At 43.0% G+C, this 23,045-nt stretch overlaps 2 protein-coding genes across 3 annotated transcripts in view; one reads left to right on the forward strand and one right to left on the reverse strand.

The window, feature by feature from the left end:
• The window catches only part of LOC125446366 (uncharacterized), a 281,544-nt gene that overhangs the window by 62,507 nt on the left and 195,992 nt on the right, over nt 1-23,045 (reverse strand). The window lies entirely within an intron of this gene.
• On the forward strand, nt 1,439-22,197 carry LOC125446391 (gastrula zinc finger protein XlCGF71.1-like). 2 transcript variants are annotated; one of them, XM_048519936.2, is made up of 3 exons: nt 1,439-1,484; nt 9,611-10,692; nt 21,850-22,197. In XM_048519936.2, the coding sequence occupies exons 2-3, from the start codon at nt 9,933-9,935 to the stop codon at nt 21,909-21,911; spliced, it is 822 nt and encodes a 273-aa protein (XP_048375893.2). In that variant the 5' UTR covers nt 1,439-1,484; nt 9,611-9,932; the 3' UTR covers nt 21,912-22,197. The 2 variants fall into 2 exon arrangements, with proteins under 2 accessions (XP_048375893.2, XP_059495659.1); XM_059639676.1 differs by lacking the exon at nt 21,850-22,197 and having other exon boundaries at nt 9,611-10,973.

Genomic DNA, 23,045 nt, shown 5'->3' on the forward strand with positions numbered 1-23,045 from the left:
AACAGAAATGACGAATGGGGTTAGTGCTGTTGGTTTGCTATACCTAGATTTCTAGAAGGCAGTTGTATCATGAGGAAAGATAGGTCATAGCATAAAAGGACAGTCGCACCGTGAATGCAAGATTGGCTGAGTGATAGGAAGCAGAGAGATATGGTCAATGAATATTTTTTGAACTGGATTATGGTTTCTGGTGGAGTTCCCCAGGGTTCGTTTATTGGGACCCTTCCTTTTCCTGATCTATATCACCACTCTGGAACTTCAAAATCATAAGCAGGCTAGCTAGATTGGATAGAAAGAAGCTATTTCTGCTTGTTAAAGACACAGGAACTGGAGGACGTAGATTTAAAGTGATGGGCAAATGAAGCATGGGAGCTGTGAGAAAAGAACTTTTCCACACAGCAACTTCAACTTTAGTTTCGGTATGGAATGTACTGTTGGAAATGTGATGGAGGCAGGTTCAATAAGACATTGGATGATTATTTGGATAGAAATGGTGTGCAGGGAAATGGAGAAAAGGCAGAAGATTGATGCTGATAGTGGAACCAGTGCAACGCATAGTGGTCTGAATGACCTCCTTCACATTAACAATTCTGTGATGCAGCCTCTGTTCACTAGATGTGTTATGTCTGGAGAGCTCCCTATTTGCCCAAGTCCTGCTTTCAAATCCACCATCTGATGACAATGAGGTCAGTGATACAAGTGTCTGGCTGTGAGTAACCTGGTTTAGTGTGTCAGTGATATTGTTCAAAGTTCACTCCCCAGGTCTTCTCTCACTCTCCTTTTAAATTTGCTGTTATTGCAACTTTCCTCAAATATCAACCCTTGACTGCTATATCCTTGCCTCCACTTGCTGCTCCTTCTCCAAAGTCCTTGAACGTGTATTGACTGCAACATTCTTGAAAGAGGCATGTGGTCAGAAATCAGACATTAAAACAGGTGAGGGGCAGATGGCTGACATCTGGGGAGCAGTGAGTGTTCACTCTCAAGTCACAGAGTCATCTCTGAGAAGCTGTTACTTTCCACAATCAGGTTATGTTCCAAGTCTGCAGTCAGTATCTGTACATGTGCTGATCCCATTATTGCACATCATCACTGCCTTGGATGCTGTGGGACTTCCTCTGCAGTCAAACACAACCCACACTGATGTCAGTTTGAAAGCCTCTGAGGGTGCAGAATGCTATTCCCACACTAGGAATCTCTGTCAGACATTTACCAGGGGAACTGAGGCAGCAGCTGCAATAAGTGAAGTTTTATTCAGATGGGACAATGACAAGTTTAAATTCCCACCTGATCTGCTGCTCAAAGTCACCTCCATTTCACTGGTCAGTTTCACAAGCTTCCGGAAACTCATGTTGCTGCAGAAATATTTGGATTGACTGTGAGAGACGTCAATCAGACAGCCCACCCACTCTGCCCAATCTCTCCTCTTCCTCTTCCAGAGCTGGTTCACTTCCTACAGGGACTGAAAACCAAGTGAGGAGATGGTGAGTGAAGGAGCAGCTTTTATACAAATTGTATCCCATAATATCCACACCAGTCTTCAGGCAGTCTGACTGTCCTGTGGGTAATCAGGGGTGGAAATGTCCCTTATGCTGTGTGAGAAGATCCAATGTAATTCTGGTCTCTCTTCCATAGGAAAGATGTCAAAGTTGAGAGGGTGCAGAAATGATTTACAAAGATGTTGCTGGAGCCGGAGAATTTGAGCTGTAGGGAGAGGCAGAATACAGTGGGGCTAGTTTTCCTGTCGCGTCAGAGGTTGAGGGGTGACCTTGTAGAGGTTTATGAAGTCATGAGGGGCACGGACAGGGTGAATAGCCACGGTCTTTTTCCTAGGGTAGGAGAGTCCAAAACTTGAGGACATCGGTTTAAGGTGAAAGGGAAAAGAATTTAAAAGTATCTAAAACGTAACGTTTTCACAGAGGGGATGATGATTTTATGGAATGAACAGCAGAGGAAGTGATAGAAGCAGGTACAAAATTTAAAAGGCACCTGGAAGGGTATATGAATAGGAAGGGGTTAGAGGGTTAAGGCCAAATGCTGGAAAATGGGATTAGGTCTGATTGGGACATCTGGTCATTGCAGACAAGTTTGGGCGAAGGTTCTTTTTCTGTGCTGCATGACTGTATGAGAGCTGGTTACTCGGTGCTTTGTGCTTCGCTGTTTGACTGGAGCTGTGTGTTGGATATTGAGTGTGTTTATTGGAAGCATTTCCCTCCTGAGTTCCAGCCTGAGTTTTGTAGATGGCTCATTCCTGACCATGAGAAGGTGAGGTGTAGTTATCTGGGAGATGCAGAGTTGTGGGAGGATTCTCACTGATTTCCTGTTGTTGAGTTCTGTGTGTGTGTTGGGAGGTGGTTATTATCATATAGACTGAGAATGTTCAGTTGTTTCTGTATGTGTGCTGGGAACTGGATGTTTTATTTCTTTTCAAATCTTCCTTGTCCACTCTATCCAAACTCCTCCTCATTTTATACTCCTCAGTTAAGTCTCCCGTCACTCTTTGCTCGAAGCATTGGTGTACACAATCTTACCTCACTACAATTTTCAAGTTCTGGCAATATTCTTGTTAAAAAAACATTTGTACTCTACTTAGAACAATTATGCCCTTCTTGTAATGTGGTGGTCACAACTGTACACAAAACTAGGGTAGGATGACTAGGGTAGGAATAGGTCCAGTAAAAGACAGAAGTGGGAAGTTGTGTGTGGACCCTGTGGAGATTGGAGAGGTGCTAAATAATTATTTCTCATCTGTTTTCACTGAGAAACAGGAGAATATTATAGAGGAGACGACTGAGTTACGGGCTACTAGAATTGAAAGGATTAAGGTTAGTGTGGAGGAGGTGTTATCAATTCTAGAAGGTGTAGATAAATCCCCTGGGCTGGATGGGATTTTTCCAAGGATTCTCTGGGAAGCTACGGAGGAGGTGGTGGAGCCTTTGGCCTTGATCTTTGAGTCCTCATTGTCTACAGGGTTAGTACCAGAGGACTGGAGGATTGCAAATGTTGTTGCCTTGTTCAAGAAGGGCAATAGGGATGACCCAGGTACTTATAGACCTGTGAGCCTTATGTCTGTTGTAGGAAAAGTTTTGGAAAGGATTATAAGAGATAGGATTTATAATCATCTAGCAAGCAACAATTTGATTGGAGATAGTCAGCATGGATTCGTCAAGGGCAGGTCGTGTCTCACAAACTTCATTGAATTTATTGAGAAGGTGACCAAGCATGTGGATGAGGGTAGGGCAGTTGACATGGTGTACATGGACTTCAGTAAAGCCTTTGATAAGGTTCCACATAGTAGGCTATTCGAGAAAATACAGAGGCACAGGATTGAAGGAGATTTAGCAGTTTGGATTAGAAACTGCCTTCGTACAGAAAACCAATGAGTGGTGGTTGATGGAAAATATTCAGCCTGGAGTCAGGTCACTAGTGGTGTGCCTCAAGGATCTGTTTTGGAACCACTGCTGTTTGTCATTTTTATAAATGACTTGGACGTAGGCATAGGTGGATGGGTTGGTACGTTTGCAGATGACACTAAAGTCGGTGGAGTGGTGGACAATGTGGAAGAATGTTGCAGGTTGCAGGGAGACTGGACGCCCTGCATAATTGGGCTGAAAGGTGGCAAATGGAGTTCAATGCAGATAAATGTGTGGTGATTCACTTTGGGAAGAATAATAGGAAGGCAGAATACTGGGTCAATGGAAAGATTCTTGATAGTGTGGATGTGCAGAGGCATCTTGGTGTCCATGTATATAGATCCCTGAAAGTTGCCACCCAGGTTGATAGTGCTGTTAAGAAGGCTTACGGTGTGTTAGGTTTTATTGGTAGAGGGATTGAGTTCCGGAGTGATGTCATGCTACAACTGTACAAAATGTTAGTGCGGCCTCATTTGGAATATTGCGCGCAGTTCTGATCGCCCCATTGCAGGAAAGATGTGGAAAAGGGGTGCAGAGGAGATTTACCAGGATGTTGCATGGTCTGGAGTGCAGGCCCTATGAAGAAAGGCTGAGGGACTTGGGTCTGTTCTTATTGGAGCGAAGGAGGCTAAGAGGGGATTTAATAGAGACATACAAGATGATCAGAGGATTAGATAGGGTGGACAGTGGGAGTCTTTTTCCAAGGATAATGACTTCAGCTTGTTCAAGGGGGCATAGCTACAAATTGAGGGGTGATAGATTTAAGACAGATGTCAGAGGCAGGTTCTTTACTCAGAGAGTGGGAAGGGCGTGGAACACCCTGCCTGCCAATGTAGTTAACTCAGACACATTAGGGGCATTTAAACATTCCTTGGATAAGCACATGGATAATGATGGGATAGTGTAGGGGGAGGGGCTTAGATTAGTTCACAGGTCGGCTCAACATCGAGGGCCAAGGGGCCTGTTCTGCGCTGTATTGTTCTATGTTCTAAACTCCAGCTGTGGCGTAACCAGTGTCTTATGTAATTCCAGCATTGCATTCCTGCTGTTGTATTCAGCACCTTATGAAGGAAAGTATCCTATATGCCTTCTTTACCACCTTGTCTACCTGTCCTGTATCTTCAAGGATTTGTGGACATGCAGTCAGAGATCTCTTACTTCCTCTATCCTTCTCAATACCGTTCTATTTATTACATGTTTACTTGCTTTCTTGCCCTGGCAAATGCATAACCTCACACTTCACTGGATTGAATTCCAATTGCCACTTCTCTGCTTCCTTAACCATACTATTAATGTTGTCTTGCAGTTGACAAGCATTCTCTATTGCTTTTGCACTCAGATATTTACCTACATAGTTTCCCGTCCATCTATATCACTGCTTGGGGCTCTATGGTTCACATTCTACAGTGTGAATGCCCTTTCATTTATGAGCACAGCTGATATGGCCTGATTTGATGTCTATCACCCCTTCTCACAGCTGTGAGTAATTCTTTATCCAACAATGCAACACCCCACTTTTATTCCCTTTTTTTACTTGTCTGAAAACACTCCATCCAGGATGTCAACCTGCTATTGTCGCCCCTCTTTAATCCTGCTTTCCGTTATAGCAATCATACCATGCTGCCATGTGCTATCTGTGCTTTCATTTCATCCACTTCAATCACTTTACTCCCTGTGTTTATATATATAATGTTTAATGCTGCCAAATGTCTGTGCTTATATTTTTAAACCCATTTCCTGTCTTTCAGAGTCATTTGTGAAGTTTCTGCCTTCACCCTTCAATTCCCTGCTCTGAATTTGCGTTCAGGTTCCCGTTCCCATTCCCCTTCCCAACAGGAATAGCAAGGATATTTTCCCATTCTTGTTCAAGTGGCGTCTGTCCAGCTTGTATAGGTCACACTTTCCCCACGTCACACTTGTCCCACAGCCAGTCCTGATGTTCCAGAAATTTGAAGCACTCACTCCTATGGTGGTTTTCCATCCACATGCTCAATCACTTAATTCTCCAATTTCAGTGCTGACTAGCAAGTGAGACAGAGAGTCATCCTAAGAGTACTGCTTTAGAGGTCTTGCCTTTCAATCTCCTACCTAGCTCTCTGTAATGTGCTTTTGGAACCTCAACCCCATTCCTACTCAAGTCATTGGTGCCAATATGGACCATGATTTCTAGCTGATTACCCTCCCACAGAAGCATATCCTACAGCTGCTCTGTAACATCCTCTTACTTTGGCACTAGCAGGCAAAAATACCATCTTGAGTTACGTTGATGGTTGCACAAAAGCTTGTCTGATCTTCTGTGTGTGGAATCCCCTGTTACTATTAACTTTCTATTCTTCATTCTTCTCTAACCCAGAACACTTGAGTCCCCTGAAGCACCACTGACCTTGCTCTGGCTGCACTTTCCTGAGGAAGCATCACCCTCACTAGTCTCTAAAAAGGAATAGCGATTCACAAGCTCAATACAATGGGGATACCTGCACTGTCTACCCACTTATTTTAGACTGACCTGGAAGTTGCCCATTCCCTTGCTGCCTGTATGCTTTGGACCTGGGCTGTGATCGCTTCTAAATATGCTAAGCATGTAGTCCTTTGCCTAGAGGATGTACGACAGTTATTTAAGGCAGCACTCATGTTTCAAAACCTGGAGATGAAATTTGCACAGTTGGTGGCACTTCTGAAAATGTATTCATTTGCAACACAAGGTGTGGCCCTGACTTCACAGGTACCATAGGATGTGCACTCTACTTGGCCAAGCTGACCAGCCGTTCCCAAAAGTTTAAAAACTATTTGTCACAATTACAATTACAATTACAATAGTGGAAAAGTTTAGCAGTGCTCACCAATCAGCTTATACCCCATACCAAAATAACAGCCAACTATGAGAGGCAGTTCAGTCCAGAATCCTACTTTAAGCTGTGTTCAGTTTCTCAGGCTGCACCTCCCTCAAGCTGATGGCAACTACCTGTCACAAACTCCTTGTTTGTCCGCTCCAAACTCCACACAAATGTTGAGAAATGACTTTTCCTTCAAGAGAGAATATAACTATTTTGTCTTGGCATTCAGTGGTATTACCATAGCTAAATCCCTGGCAGTGTTTGCTGACACTGTAAACCATCGGCAACTACATGTGTGTTCATTGGGAAACACACAGTTCCAAGCACTGACATTATACATTATTTACTTGTCACATCATGTGTAAATGCATCACTGCACATGTGCTGGAAAGCCAATTTTGAACTGCACTTCAGTGGTGGGGATACGGGATACGGGATGGGGTGAAACCCCAAATGAGAAGGGAAAAAGCCAGGGTGTGGGGAAATAAGGAGGACCTGGGAGGGGGTTTACTTCTACTCCCACCCCTTCCCCTGATTGCTCCCCTCTACTTGGCCCTGATTTCTTACTCTGACCACACCCCCTGAAATCTGCACACATTCTATTTAATGTCTGTCAACCATCATAGCCAAATTCCACAATATCCATATCCTAGGGTTTAACACTGACTAGAACTGAACAGGACTAGCCATACAAATACAGTGGCTACCAGCGCAGGTCAAAGGCCAAGAATTCTGTGGCAAGTAATTTATCTCCTATCTCCTAAATGTCTGTTCATCATCTAGAAAGCACAAGTTAGGAGTGTGATAGAGTATTCTCTGTTTTCCTGGATGAGTGCAATTCAAACAACACTCAAGAGAGCGGTGGAGCTTCTAGTGAAAAGGAAGAAGGTAGCTTACATAAGGTGGAGGAAGCTCGGGTCAAGTTCAGCTAGAGAGGATTACATGCAGGCAAGGAAGGAGCTCAAAAATGGTCTGAGGAGAGCCAGGAGGGGGCACGAGAAAGGCTTGGCAGAAGGAATCCGGGAAAACACAAAGGCATTTTACACTTACGTGAGGAATAAGAGAATGGTCAAAGAAAGAGTAGGGCCGATCAGGGATAGCATAGGGAACTTGTGTGTGGAGCCTGAGGAGGTAGGGGAAGCCCTAAATGAATTTTTTGCTTCTGTCTTTACGAAAGAAACCAACTTTGTAGTGAATGAAACCTTTGAAGAGCAAGTGTGCATGCTGGAATGGATAGAGATAGACGAAGCTGATGTGCTGAAAATTTTGTCAAACATTAAGATTGACAAGTCGCCAGGCCCGGATCAGATTTGTCCTCGGCTGCTTTGGGAAGCGAGAAATGCAATTGCTTCGCCACTTGCGAAGATCTTTGCATCCTCGCTCTCCACTGGAGTCGTACCTGAGGACTGGAGAGAGGCAAATGTAATTCCTCTCTTCAAGAAAGGAAATAGGGAAATCCCCGGCAATTATAGACCGGTAAGTCTCACGTCTGTCGTCTGCAAGGTGTTAGAAAGGATTCTGAGGGATAAGATTTATGACCATCTGGAAGAGCATGGCTTGATCAAATACAGTCAACACGGCTTTGTGAGGGGTAGGTCATGCCTTACAAACCTTATCGAGTTTTTTGAGGATGTGACTAGAAAAGTTGATGAGGGTCGAGCTGTGGATGTGGTGTATATGGACTTCAGTAAGGCATTTGATAAGGTTCCCCATGGTAGGCTCATTCAGAAGGTCAGGAGGAATGGGATACAGGGGAACTTAGCTGCTTGGATACAGAATTGGCTGGCCAACAGAAGACAGCGAGTGGTAGTAGAAGGAAAATATTCTGCCTGGAAGTCAGTGGTGAGTGGAGTTCCACAGGGCTCTGTCCTTGGGCCTCTACTGTTTGTAATTTTTATTAATGACTTGGATGAGGGAATTGAAGGATGGGTCAGCAAGTTTGCAGACGACACAAAGGTCGGAGGTGTCGTTGACAGTGTAGAGGGCTGTTGTAGGCTGCAGCGGGACATTGACAGGATGCAGAGATGGGCTGAGAGGTGGCAGATGGAGTTCAACCTGGATAAATGCGAGGTGATGCATTTTGGAAGGTCGAATTTGAAAGCTGAGTACAGGATTAAGGATAGGATTCTTGGCAGCGTGGAGGAACAGACGGATCTTGGTGTGCAGATACATAGATCCCTTAAAATGGCCACCCAAGTGGACAGGGTTGTTAAGAAAGCATATGGTGTTTTGGCTTTCATTAACAGGGGGATTGAGTTTAAGAGTCGTGAGATCTTGTTGCAGCTCTATAAAACTTTGGTTAGACCGCACTTGGAATACTGCGTCCAGTTCTGGGCGCCCTATTATAGGAAAGATGTGGATGCTTTGGAGAGGGTTCAGAGGAGGTTTACCAGGATGCTGCCTGGACTTGAGGGCTTATCTTATGAAGAGAGGTTGACTGAGCTCGGTCTCTTTTCATTGGAGAAAAGGAGGAGGAGAGGGGACCTAATTGAGGTATACAAGATAATGAGAGGCATAGATAGAGTTGATAGCCAGAGACTATTTCCCAGGGCAGAAATGGCTAGCACGAGGGGTCATAGTTTTAAGCTGGTTGGTGGAAAGTATAGAGGGGATGTCAGAGGCAGGTTCTTTACGCAGAGAGTTGTGAGAGCATGGAATGCGTTGCCAGCAGCAGTTGTGGAAGCAAGGTCATTGGGGTCATTTAAGAGACTGCTGGACATGTATATGGTCACAGAAATTTGAGGGTGCATACATGAGGATCAATGGTCGGCACAACATTGTGGGCTGAAGGGCCTGTTCTGTGCTGTACTGTTCTATGTTCTATGTTCTATGTTCTATGTTCTCTGAGAAGCTCAACTCCATCTGAGATAAAGCAACCTGCTTGATGAGCACCCTTTCCACCACCTTAAACATTCATTCCATTCACTACTGGTGCAGAGTGACAGCAGTGCGCTCCATCTGCAAGATATGCTGCAGAAACTCATTTGGTCTGCTACAACAGATCCTTCCAAACCTGTGACCTCTACCAATAGACAGGTGAGGGCAGTAGACATATCTGAGCAAGTTCCCCTTCAAGTCTCACACTGTTCTTTCCTTGGAATTATATTGCCATTCCTTTAATGTTGCTGGGTCACAGTAACAGCAAAGTGTGTACCTATACCACATGGAGTGCAGCAGGTCAAGGAAACAGGTCATTACAGATTTCTCAAGGGCAATTAGGCATGGGCAAAGAATGCTGTCCAAGCCACTGATGCCAATGTCCTGTGAAGGTAGAAACAATAAAAAAAACACTGAGGAATCACCCCTTCAGCAAAGGAGGAGGAGGAATTGGAAGAAATCATGTTTCCTTTTCCTGTTTTACAGGATTACATCATATAACTCCAGAGAATCATTCAGGATAGACACCACAGATCGATCCTGAACATCATCCACGGAACAACTGCATGTCAAATCCCTTTGCAGCATTGCTCGGCACAGAGAAGGTTGGGTCATGAAACCGTCTGGAAATCAGTTGGGTCAGAGGAATTTTGACATCATCAGATCTGACACTGGTCAGTGGTGTGGAGTCTTCTGTCAGAACCAACCTTTCTGAAAGTTCAGCTGTGGATGATTGGTCAGGGCGAGGCTGGGAAGAAGTGTGAGTGTCTCCAAGTGTGGTGAGAGCTTCAATCATTCATTGAACTTCATGGAAAGGAACCCTTTCAAGTGTGAGGTGTGCGGTGGAGCCTTCACACAGTCATCGATACTTGTGAATCATCAATGTATTCACACTGGGGAGAAGCCATTCAAATGTAAGGTGTGTAACAAATCATTCTCTCGGTCATCGGCATTCCTTGTGCACCAATACATTCACACAGGGGAGAAACCATTCACGTGCAAGGTGTGTATCAAATCATTCTCCAACTCATCCACTCTCCGTTTACACCAACGCATTCACACTGGGGAGAAACCATTCACCTGTAAGTTGTGTGTCAAATCATTCTTTGACTCATCCCATCTTCGCAGACACCAACGAATTCACACAGGTGAGAAACCATTCAGGTGTGAGGTGTGTGAGAAATCATTCTCGTGGTCAGCTGCTCTCTGTAAACACCAACGCATTCACACAGGAGAGAAACCATTCACTTGTGAGGTGTGTGACAAATCATTCTCAGCCTCGTCGGACCTCCTGGTCCATCAGAGGATTCACACAGGAGAGAAACCTTTCAAGTGTGAGGTGTGCGGCAAAGCTTTCTCGGAGTCATCGAACCTCCACGTTCATCAACGCATTCACACAGGGGAGAAACCATTCAAATGTGAGGTGTGTAACAAGTCATTCTCAAGATCATCGACGCTCCAAGCACACCAAAATGTTCACACAGGCGAGAGGCCGTTCACTTGCAAGGTGTGTGACAAATCATTCTCGAGATCATCAACACTCCGTGGACACCGACAGATTCACACAGGTGAGAAGCGATTTACGTGTGAGATATGTGACAAGTCATTCTTTCATTCGTCCCATCTCCTCAGACACCAACGCACTCACACAGGGGAGAAACCGTTCACGTGCAACGTGTGTAACAAATCATTCTCAAGGTCATCGACCCTTCTGCTCCATCAGAGGATTCATACAGTGGAGAAAGCATTCACGTGCAAGATGTGTGACAAATTATTTTTGAATTCTTCAACACTCAGTACACACCATTGCATTCGCAAAGGAGAAAACAGTCAAGTGGAGGATTTGTAACACAACCTCCTCAGCAACATGGATTCTCTGCTCGCACTATACATTCACTTGGACAGACTGTTCATGTGTGATGTGTTCAAGAATTTTTTTTGTCCTCATTGAACCTCTGCTCAGTGTATCCTGCAGAACTGTTCCAGTGTGATGGGTGTGAAACATAGTATTCAAACATTGAACCTCCTGCTCAAGAGAGAAACCACACAGAGAGTTAACCCTTTATGTTTGTGGCTTGTGACAAAGCTTCTGTGGCCATTCTAACTATCCTGAGACATGAGAGAAATCACACAGGGAAGATTATCTTCAGGTACACTGTTTATGTTTTTCACCCACTTTCCCAGTCTCCTGAAATATCAGCCTACACGCAGGAGAGAGAAACCATTTGGGTATGAGGTGCATGACAAATCATTTGTGTGGTGAATGTACTTCCTGGTCATTCAATGCACTCACATTGATGTGAATGATCTTGTGGTTAGACTTGACCATCACATTCTCTCTCCCATACAGGTAGTGATTGAAATCCTCTTAACCAAAGACATTATCCCAGACTAAGCATGACTCAGTATGTGTTAACTCTCTGGATACAAACCCAACGGGTTGCCCTCACTGCATGGGGATTACTCCAAGTCCTGTGTCACTGACATCACACTGCAGGGTGGCTCCATTGTTGACATCATAATCCCTCAGCACTGGTGATGTCATCACTAGGTGTTTGATGGGAGTGAGAGCTGCTTTCAGATACTGGTGTCAGTAGGACACCCAGATCCCTTTGTATATCAACATTTTCCAGTCTATCCCCATTGAAATAATACTCTGCCATTTCATTTTTCTTACTGAAGTAGACAACTTCACACTTTTCAAAGTTATGTTGCAACTCAAAGCAGTAATCCACTCACTCAATTTTTCTAAATTGCCTTGAAGCCTCTTTATATCCTTCTCACACTTACAGTCCCACTTAGTTTTACGTTGTCAGCAAACTATGAAATGTTTCATTTGATTCCCTCATCTGTATAATTGATTATATTATTGTGGATAGTTGGGGTCAAGCATTGATCCCTGCATTACCCCGTCCATCACTGCCTTCTACTCCAAAAATGATCCATTCAATTAAGCTATTTCCTAACTGCTAATCACTCCTCAGTCCATGCCAGTATATTTCCAACGATCTCATCTGCGTTGATTTTGGCACAACTATCCTCTGCTGTGGGACTTAAAATCTTTTAGAATACCCCAATACACCTCATCCACCGGTTCTCACTCATCTGTTCTACTGGATGGTTTCTCAAAAAAAATTTATGTGTTTATATTGTTAAACATGATTTCCCTTTCATAAATCCATATTGACTTTGTGGAATACAGTTGGGTCAAAGTGTTCTGATATCCTGGTATTACATTCTTATGATAGACTCCAGCATGTTCTCTACAGCCACTATTCAGCTGACATTCTGTAATCCCAAGTTTTCTCCCTTCCTCTTTTTGCTTTGAAATAATGAGGTTACATTTGCCACTCTCCGACCTGCTGGGACTGTTCCAGAATCTACAGAACTTTGGAAGATGACAGCCAATGCATGCACTATTTCCATGGCCGTCTCCTTTAATTTCCTGGTATGTAGATTATCAGGCACTGGGGATTTATGACCTTTTAGTTCATTCATTTTTCTTCCACAATTTTTTTTTTACTAATACTAATTTCCTTCAGTTCCTCCTTCCCAGTAGACCTTAGCTTTTCTAGCATTTGTTCTTCTGTGAAAACAGAACTAGAGCAGTTGTTTAGTTGATCTGCCATTCCATAATTCTCCATTATCAATTCTCCTGTTTCCAATTATAAATGGCCTATGTTTTTCTGTGCTCATCTTGTTATTTTTTTATATGCTTATTTTCTTCCACTTAATCAACCTCTTGTTCTTTTGCTGAATCTAAACTGCTGTCAATCCTTAGACATGCTACTTATTTCTAGCAACTTTGTATGACTCCTCTTTGGATCCATTACTATCCTAAATTTCTTTTTTTAGGCATGGTGGGGTAGGTTATCCTGTTGTATTGTTGCACTCAAAAGGAATGTATAACTGTTGTAATTCATGTATTTGTTCCTTAAATATTAACCAAACTGTGAGGAGGTCACAAAGAGGCTGCAAAGAAATATAGACATTTCAGCTGTGTGGACAACAAGATGACAGATGCAGTATAAAGCCTATATCAGCATTTTTTCACTGTCACTGAGTCAGAATCCTGGAACTTTCTCCCTAACAGCATTGTGCGTTCTCCAACAGCATGTAGACCGTAACAGTTCGAAAAGTCAGCTCACTGTTACCTTGTCAAAGTCAGCTAAGGACGAGCAACAGATGCTGGGCTAGCCAGTGACGTGAGTGAATTAAAACAATGTGAGGAATTGTGAAATTATTCATTTTATTCACAACATTAGAGAAACAGATATTTTTAAACGGAGACAGTCTCGTAAGTGTTGATATTCAAAGAGATTTGGGTTTGCAGTAATAAAGAACACAATGTACAAGTATAACAAGCAAGTAGGAAAGTAAATAACAAGTTGGTCTTTATTACAAGGGGAATAGAACAGGAATAAAGAAATCCTGCTATAGTTGTACAAGGTTTTGCTGAGATCACATCTGGAGGAAGTGTGCAGTTTTGATCATTTAAGGAAAGATACATTTGCATTGGAGGTAGCACATCAAACGTTTATTAAGTTAGTCTCTGGGATGAGTGGGATGTCTTGTGATCATAGGGACTAATTATTTTGGACTGAGATGAGGAGAAATTACTTCACACAAAGGGTTTGAATCTTTGGAATATTCTATCTTAGAAGGTTGTGGATGCTGTATTATGAATGCAGTTAAGGATCAGATAGACAGATTTTTAGTCTCTTAAGGCATCAAGCAATTTGGAGAGTGAACGGGAAAATGAAGCTGAAACCCACGATTAGTCAAGATTGTATTGATAGTTTAGAATGGTGGAGCAGGCTTTACCGCTTAGGTGGTCTGTTTCTACTGTTTGCCAATTGAATCATCATAAAATTACCCAGATCCAGTGCAGATGTGTACAAGGCTGTCTTGGAACTGAGAAACACGTGCAGTGGAGTCATTGGAAGTTGTCCAGTCTATTGACTAATGTCACACCATAGTGAACCTACACTTCCAATATCTGAAGAACAACCAAGGCCAGACATAGTAATAGTAATAGCAATGAATGCCAAGATCAAACTGAAATTAGAGAAAGCCACATTCAGTGTGATAATACTGCTAATAGATCTGGAGGTGAGAATGGGAGACCCAGTCAGAGTGAAAACACTCAACAAAAGTCAGGCCACTTGCCAAAATGGGAGTCATGCATAGAAATTGTAATTTTGATTGTGCACAAAGTACATGACCAGATCTATTGTTGCAACCAGAGATACTGCTCTTTCACAGCAGACAGCAGATGATGCAATCTAATTTTACCAATTGAACAATGACCATCAGTTCTGGAAGTCAACCCTTTCTTGAGAATTTAACCTTGTCTGAATAAAACCTCATTTACTGCAACTGCTGTCAAACAGTTCTCCTGTAAATGTTTGACAGAAATTTCTAGTATGGGAATAGTCTATTTCATCCTCGGAGGGTTTCAAACTGACAGCATTAGTTTGGGATGTGTATCCTGAGATGTGTTCAACAGCAGATCAGAAGAGGAAGACCCACAGCATCCAACTAAGTGTTGACATGAAGTGGTTTGATCAGGACAAGTAAAGGAGACAAGCATATAAAAAAAGCATGCCACAAGAGGTGGGTTTCATGGACAAACTAAGCTCAGAAAAGGAATTGGACAAGTTATGAGGGAAACTTGAAAACAGTGGGAGTTTGAGGCTGGGGCAGGGGAGAGCATTGATGGAAGTTTGCCCAGCTGGGCTATTGGCAGAAGTAGCTGATGGGATTATTTCAGGCTTATTTCCCAGAGTGGAGAGGTCAGTAAACAAGGAGCAGAGATTTAGAGTAATTGATGGAAGGGTTAGAGGGAAGTTGAGGAGTAATTCTTTTACCCAAAGCGTAGTGAGAGTCTGGAAATTACTGTCTGAAAGGATGATCGAGGCAGAAAACCTCAACACATTAAAAAAAACTACTGCAATAAGAACTTGAATGAATAACTTCGCTACATTTAAGTTGGCCCTTCAGCTAGAACACATTCAGTTAAAAGGAGCCAACACAAAAAATAGAAAAGATGCTCAGGAAGGAAAAAGTGCTGTTTGTAATGAACAATTTTCAGAAAACATTCAAACACATCCTTCCGGGACCTTGAAAACCTGACCCAAGACACAATCAGTGACTTTTTCAATCAACTAGTCAAGAGACAGTGAATGATTGTCTATCCAGTTTGATTATTTGACTCAATCACTGAATTCCTGTGAGCACTCTATAGAACTGTAAATAATAATAAGACAATGAGCTGTATGGAGCCAATGCATTGAAATGTCCTTCACAGTCCTTTGAAATGTTCATCCCAAAGAACTTCCTGATGAATGCGAAACCAACTTGATCTAATAAGCAAGATCTTTCCATTGAAACCAACTCCCCATAGTAGTGGACTGATCGTGAACCAGGATGTGAAGTGCCATAGATTTGAGAGGTGTTTGTGGTGACCATTGTCATTTGTGTTATGTTTTTGTTAGTTTTATAAAATATTTATTTAGCATTAAGGGTGGTCATAGGAGCAGGGGTGGTAGCAGTAGCAGACAGCAGTAAAAGCAGAAGCAGACAACATAAAACAGAAAGCAGTGACCCCACTGCTCAGAAATTCAGTTTAATAAGGGGATTGAATGAACTCAAACAGGACAATGAAGCTAAAGGAATAGCAGGAATTGAAGCAGCAGTTCAACAGTTAACAGTGAGAGTGCAGCTCAGGCATTCCAGTTAGAGTTTGTGAGTTTGATAATGATTTAACTCAGAAGGAGACAGGCATCTGATGTTTCTAAGTTGATGAATAGAGTCATGGATTCATATAACGTGGAAATAGACCCTTCGCCCATGCCGAACATAATCCCAAACTAAACTAATCTCACCTGCTTGCTCCTGGCCCGTATCCTTCCAACTCCCTCCCTTTTTTTTTACTTTATTCATTCACAGGATGAGGGCATCACTGGCTAGGCAGCATTTATTGCCTGTAGGGCAGTTAAGAGTTAACCACATGCTGTGGGCCTGGAGTCACATATAGGCCGGACCAGGCAAGGATGACAGGTTCCTTCCCTAAAGGGCATTAATGAACCAGATGGGATTTTCCCTGTCAATCAACAAAGGATTCACAGTCGTCACTAGACCCTTAATTCCAGATATTTTATTTTATTGAATAAAAATTCCACCATCTACCATGCCGGGATTCAAACCCAAGTCCCCAGAATGTTGTCTCGTCTCTGGATTAACAGTCCAGCAATAATACCACTAGGCCATTGCCTTCTCCTGTTCATGTACTTATCCAAATGTCTTCTAAATGATGTAATATATCCACATCCACCACTCCCTCAGAAAGTTCATTCCACACCTGAACCATCCTCTGTGTAAAAAATTTGCTCCTACATCTTTTTAAAATCTTTCTCTTCTTATCTTAAAAATGCACTCAATGTTACAATAAACTTTTCACAAACAGTTGTGAACGCCACCTGACTGCTTCAGGTTGAATCTTAGAGTTTGTAGTGGGTGTAGAACAAAATCAGAAATTGTTGGAAGGATTCAGCAGCATCTGTGGAGAGAAAACAGAGTTAATGTTTTGGGACCAGTGACCCTTCTTCAGAATAAGAATGTGTGGTTTCATTTACCTACAGGATGGAATACTTCTCCATATTCACCCTGTCCACCAAAGCACAGCCTAGATACAGAGTCAGGCTTGGTCTGAATTGACCGTGGAGTGTCTGGTTCACCCAGGCCACTCACCAAGATCAGGATCAAGACTGCCTCACATATTCGGACACCCCTGTATCACTGACATGAATGTAATTGAACACTGGGGTCCAGGAGTACGGAAATGGGGTGCAGGTTCTGTAATAGGAGGCTGTTTTGTAAGAATGTCATTTCCAGCTGGTGCAAGGAGCAAACCAGTATAGAAACTGCATCTGTCAATGTTACAGCACTGCAAAGCAATTGGCAGGGTAATCTGTTATCCAGTCCTCAGGCACTCCATGAAGATGCAGAATCCCCTTCAATATTTAGTAAAGAGGTGGCAGGTATTCAGTGCTTTCTGGGCTTCCCCATCCCCGTCCACATTAAGCCTAGAACTGCTGTCTCTCCCTTGCCCACCATGAGGAGTTGTCCACCTGCACTGCTGAATGAAAACAGAAATTGCTGGAAAAGCTCAGCAGTTCTGGCAGTATCTGTAGGAAGAAATCAGAATTAAATATCGAGTTTGGTGGTTCTTCATCAGAACTGCTGAATGTTGGAGTTCCTTTTATGACCTTTGCCTCTAATCCTTGCCTGTACTCTCACTCCTGGCATTTCCTATATTGTCAGATCTCCACCCTCACAAGCTCAGCTTCACAATGGCAAGCTTGCATGCGTGGCTGGTGTGATGTTATTAAACCCAGAAATGTAGTGTTCTTGACCACACATGCAGATTCATTCTGGATTAGGGACATCTGTTGACAGTAACTGTGGACACCAGTACAAGTATAAGAGACCAGTTTTATGTCCAACTTTGAATTTTGGCCCAAAACTCTTGGGGGGGAGGGGAAAAAATATTACTGCCTCCAGCCACCTGGTTTTGTCACAAGCTGGAGGGGCACAGCAGGCCAGGTAACATCAGTGGTCAGAAAGGCCTGCTGTGCTCCTCCAGCTCCACACTGTGTTACCTCTGACTCCAGCATCGGCAGTTCGTACTATCTCTGGTTTTGTCACAGGCAGTCTAGATATCCCACATCAGGTATCTTTCCACTTCCGTTGTAGTGCTGGACCCACTTCGGTCCCAGTATTCAAAATTGTCATTGATTGTAATGGCACGGCATAGTATCCACCCACTTAGAGTCACTCAGGTCTCAACCAAAGGGATCTCAAATGAATGACAGCAAAGCAATCAGTTTGAGTCTGGATGCCCCAAGCAGCCTCAGAGTCTAACGGTTGGCCAGGATTAGAAAGCATATTGAAGAGATCAGTCTTAACATCAAAGAGTTACACTCTCGAGTTTCTATGTATGTGTGCAGAATTCAATTCAAGTTTGGCAGCAGAGATGCTAATAATTACATTTGATTAATGCGAGGTACTCTGTGGGAAGGATGATAAGGAATGTAATTCCTCATTTCATTCTTTTCAGATTGGACTAACTCAGGTACCCATTGCTGGTGACAACAATGGCTGACAATGAGGTACTGTGGATTGTATGTATAATAGTCTCATTGACGCTACTGCAGTTATGATCAACTCTGACTTGAATATATTGTCTCAGTATAGTGCCATTGTATTGTGTTAGACAGATCATCGGCACAATGATTTTACCCATCGTCCTGATCAGTCCTGGACCATTCTCTTGGAAATCTCTGTCTTTTGAGATGAGAAAGAACCTTAACTACTGTCCATGGCAGTACCTAGAACATAGAACATTACAGCACAGTACAGGCCCTTCAGCCCTCGATGTTGTGTCGACCTGTCATACCGATCTGAAGCCCATCTAACCTACACTATTCCATGTATGTCCATATGCTCATCCAATGACGACTTAAATATACCTAAAGTTGGCGAATCTACTACCGTTGCAGGCAAAGCGTTCCATTCCCTTAGTACTCTCTGAGTAAAGAAACTACCTCTAACATCTGTCCTATATCTTTCACCCCTCAATTTAAAGCTAAGCCGCCTCGTGCTCGCCATCACCATCCTAGGAAAAAGGCTCTCCCTGTCCACCCTATCTAACCCTCTGATTATTTTATATGTTTCAATCTAACCCTCTGATTATTTTATATGTTTCAAGTAGTGCAGAAATTGTACGCTTTAGGCTCCAACCCTTTTCATCATTAGATTAATATCAACTTGATGTTTTCAAAATGGAATCTGATGCTGTGGGAATGGTCGTGCTAAGTAGTCAGAACTGTCCATGGTAGTCATTCACCAGAGTTGGTGGCTGTGGTTTTCTAACTTAATCTAGATATGAAATTAAACTTTTAAATGATGTGGACTCAACATAGGGTTGAAACAGAGCCACCACAGGATTGAAGGTGGAACTGTAAAGCATTTTCAGTGAGTTGTGGGCTGCAGAAGGTCGGGAGATGTGACGGTGCTCGATTGTACATTTGAATACGAAGATGAGAATTTTAAAATGAAGGTGTTGTTGGGCCCAGTGATACTACAACTTCACCAAATACACTGTTGATCATTTAGCAGAATTTGGTGTGAGTAAATATAATGTGAGAGGGAAGAAAACTTGTGGAGAAAAGTTAGAAAAACTTTAGCTTCATAATCTATCAACAGTGAAGCAGCAGCGCACTGTAATATGTAAACTATTAATTTCATTTAAGAAATGTAGTGCTGGAGGCGTGTGTCAGAGGGGGAGTGTTGGCTGAGGAAAGAGCAGTCAGCACAGTTGGCTGGATGGTTCAAGTGTGGTTCAAATGAACCCCAACACTGAAGCTTTGATTGAGGTACGAGCTGAGTATAAGAGTTGCATAGGCGTGATCAAGCCACTTTTCTTTGTCTTGTTCAAAATTGAATATTTCACCGAACACTCATTTTGGGAGTCAAGTGGTTCGACTGAGGGAAAGAACGAAGAGTATATTTGGAAATGATATGGGTAACGTATTTTCTCAGATCTCCAGTACTTCAGTACAGTTTAGGCAAGACAAGTGGGGAAGCAAGGGGTGAGAGACCGGCAAAGATGTCTGGAGTGGAGAGACGGACCACACCCCAAGTCACACAGCCTATCTTAGAATCACAGTCCCTTCCCAGGTATGTGTTAAACTCTGAACACAGGGTCACTCATTGCACACCTCACTCCTGTTCATTTACTGATCCCATCAGTGCAAGTCATGCTGTGGGACTTTCTGTTCTGATGTTCTGTCAAACGCATCTGAGGATAAATACCCCACACTGATGTCAGTTTGAAAGTCTCTGAGGATGAAGAATGCTATTCCCTCACTAGAAATCTCTGTCATACATTTACCAGGGGAACTGAGACAGCAGCTGCAATAAGTGAGGTTTTATTCAGATGGGACAATGACAAGTTTAAATCCCCACCTGATCTGCTACTCAAAGTCACCTCCATTTCACTGGTCAGTTTCACAAGCTTCAGGAAACTCATGTTGCTGCAGAAATATTTGGATTGGCTGTGAGAGACGTCAATCAGAGAGCCCACCCACTCTGCCCATTCTCTCCTCTTCCTCTTCCAGAGCTGGTTCACTTCTTATAGGGACTGAAAACTAAGTGAGGAGATGGTGAGTGAAGGAGCAGCTTTTATACAAATTGTATCCCATAATATCCACACCAGTCTTCAGGCAGTCTGACTGTCCTGTGGGTAATCAGGGGTGGAAATGTCCCTTATGCTGTATGAGAAGATCCAGCTGAGAGAGCTGTTTACTCGGTGCTTTGTGCTGAACTGTTTGACTGGAGCTGTGTGTTGGATATTGAGTGTGTTTATTGGAAACATTTCCCTCCTGATTTCCAGCCTGAGTTTTGTTGATGGCTCATTCCTGAATATGAGAAGGTGAGGTGTAATTATCTGGGAGGAGCAGAGTGTGTGTGAATTCTAACTGATTTCCCGTTGTGTCTGTGTGTTGGGAGCTGGTTATTATCCTGTGGGATGTAAAATCACCATTTAGTTGTAGAGAAAGAAAAAGAATGGGCAGAGTGGGTGGGCTTTCAGATTGACATCTCTTACAACCAATTCAAATATTTCTGTTTGAGATGACTAGCAGACATGTCTTTAAAGGGAAACTCTACAAACACATAAGGGAGAAAGGAACAGAAGGATATGGAATAGTTATTTTGCTTGCCAAGCTGGTAAGTTTGTTTGACATGCACTCAAACCGGAACTCCATTAACAAACAAGTAGAGCTGGACCCATATACCAACCACTAAGAAACAAATCCAGAAGTGATGCCACTCACCCCAACCAGCCAAGACACATAAATAACTAGTGAGACAGAACACCGACACTTCACTGGAGGTGCACTGATAATGTTACCTAGCATGGTGACAAAACGTTTGCAAACAAATGTATCAGCTTGGCGAGCAATTCTACAACCGCTTCAACAACCCAAACTACAAATCTTCTCAAAAACCTTGACCAGTTATTTCATTACACTTTCAAACATGTTATAACACACTTCTGAAGCTGTGGGACTTGAATTTCGGTCTTCTGACTCAGAGGTAGGGACACTTGGGATGTGCAGTATGAGTGAATGCAGTGTATCTAATCCTTCGATCAGCTACATTTGAAACAGTATTTTCCTCAGTTTCTAACACTTCCTGCTCAGTGTGTTTTCCACAAATAATTTTGCATAACAAGGGGAGAAAGTTCAACATTTACTCTACATTTTTAATTCTTTTTTTATATGTTAAGTGCATACTCTAAGGTAAAACTAACCTACATCAGCTCAACTAGAGCACAGAGTGAACTGAGAGCCTGTTTTACACTCCACCCAACTATCTTTTCCATTGCCCTCATGGTCGTTGGGAAAACGGGGCTCTGGATGGAGGAAAGAAAGTAGTCATGTTTTTTGCTCGTGGTCAGTATCCAGCCTCCCTGCTGAAAACAGGGGGTGTGTGACAGTCAGGTGAGGACAAAGAAAGGACTTGGATCTGATTTCCCCCAAAAGGGGAATAGCAGACTGACACTGGCTGCGGAACAGTTTCTAACTGAGGACTCAATTTCTTCAGCAAAGAAGGAGATGGATTTGGAGAAAATCATGTTTCCTTTTCCTGTTTTACAGAAGGATTGTGTTGTACTACACCAGAGAATACAGAGAGGATAGATATCACAGACAGATCCTGACCATCACCCAAGGAACAACTGCGCAATTGTGGGAAGACATCCAGCCCTTTGCAGCATTGCTCAACACAAAGAAGGCTAGGCAATAAAACCATCATCTGGAAATCGCTCAAGTCAGGGGAACTTTGATATGGTCAGATCTGAAACTGGTCAGTGGTGTGGAACTGTCCATTATAATCTTTGCAAAGGTTCAGTTGTGGGTGCAGGTTAGGCTGGGAAGAAGTGAGTGGCTCCATGAACCATTGACTCATTCCTACAAGTGAGAAACTGTTCAAGTGTGAGATGTATGAGGAGAGCTCCAGAGGTTTGTAATGTCTCTGATCACACAAGGTGCATCTGTTGTATCACAGGAGAACCAACATGGAAAGGAAACAATTCACATGTGAGGTGTGCAACAAATCATTCTCGATCATGGAATCTACATGTACACCAACGGATTCACACAGGGCAGAAACCATTCACATGTAAGGTGTGTAACAAATTATTCTCACAGTCATCGACTCTCCATACACACCAATGCATTCATAAAGGGGAGAAGCCATTCAAATGCGAGGTGTGTGACAAAATATTCACACATTTTTCAAACCTTTGTAGCCACCATTGCATCCACACTGGGGAGAAACCATTCACATGCAAGGTGTGTGATAGATCATTCTCAAAGTCGTCGCACCTCCACATTCACCAACGTATTCACACAGGGGAAAAACCATTCACATGTGAGTGTGTGACAGACCATTTTCGCAGTCATCAAATCTTCGTGCACATCAACACATTCACATAGGGAAGAAACTATTCACATGCAAAGTGTGTGACAAAGCCTTTACACAGTCGTCTAACCTCCTGGTCCATCAGAAAGTCCACACGGGAGAAACCGTTCAAATGTGAGGCCTCTGACAAAGATTTTGCCACATCCACAAGGCTCCTGACACATGAGAGGTTTCACATGGGTGAGAAACCCTTTAAGTGTGATCTTTGTGAGAAGGCTTTCACCCAATCTTCTGACCTCCTGATGCACCAAAGGATTCACACAGAGGAGAAGCCCTTAAAGTGTGAGGTGTGTATCCGAGCCTTCAGACGGCCATCAATGCTCAGGCAACACCAACACGTTCACACTGGAGAGAAACATTCCATACATGA

This window comes from Stegostoma tigrinum, chromosome 34 (assembly GCF_030684315.1).
Source record: "Stegostoma tigrinum isolate sSteTig4 chromosome 34, sSteTig4.hap1, whole genome shotgun sequence".
NCBI classification, from domain to species: Eukaryota; Metazoa; Chordata; class Chondrichthyes; order Orectolobiformes; family Stegostomatidae; genus Stegostoma; species Stegostoma tigrinum.

Bases quoted from the DNA above. Each gene is read 5' to 3' on its own strand.
- LOC125446391 (XM_059639676.1), top strand. From the start codon at position 9,933: ATGGAAAGGAACCCTTTCAAGTGTGAGGTGTGCGGTGGAGCCTTCACA.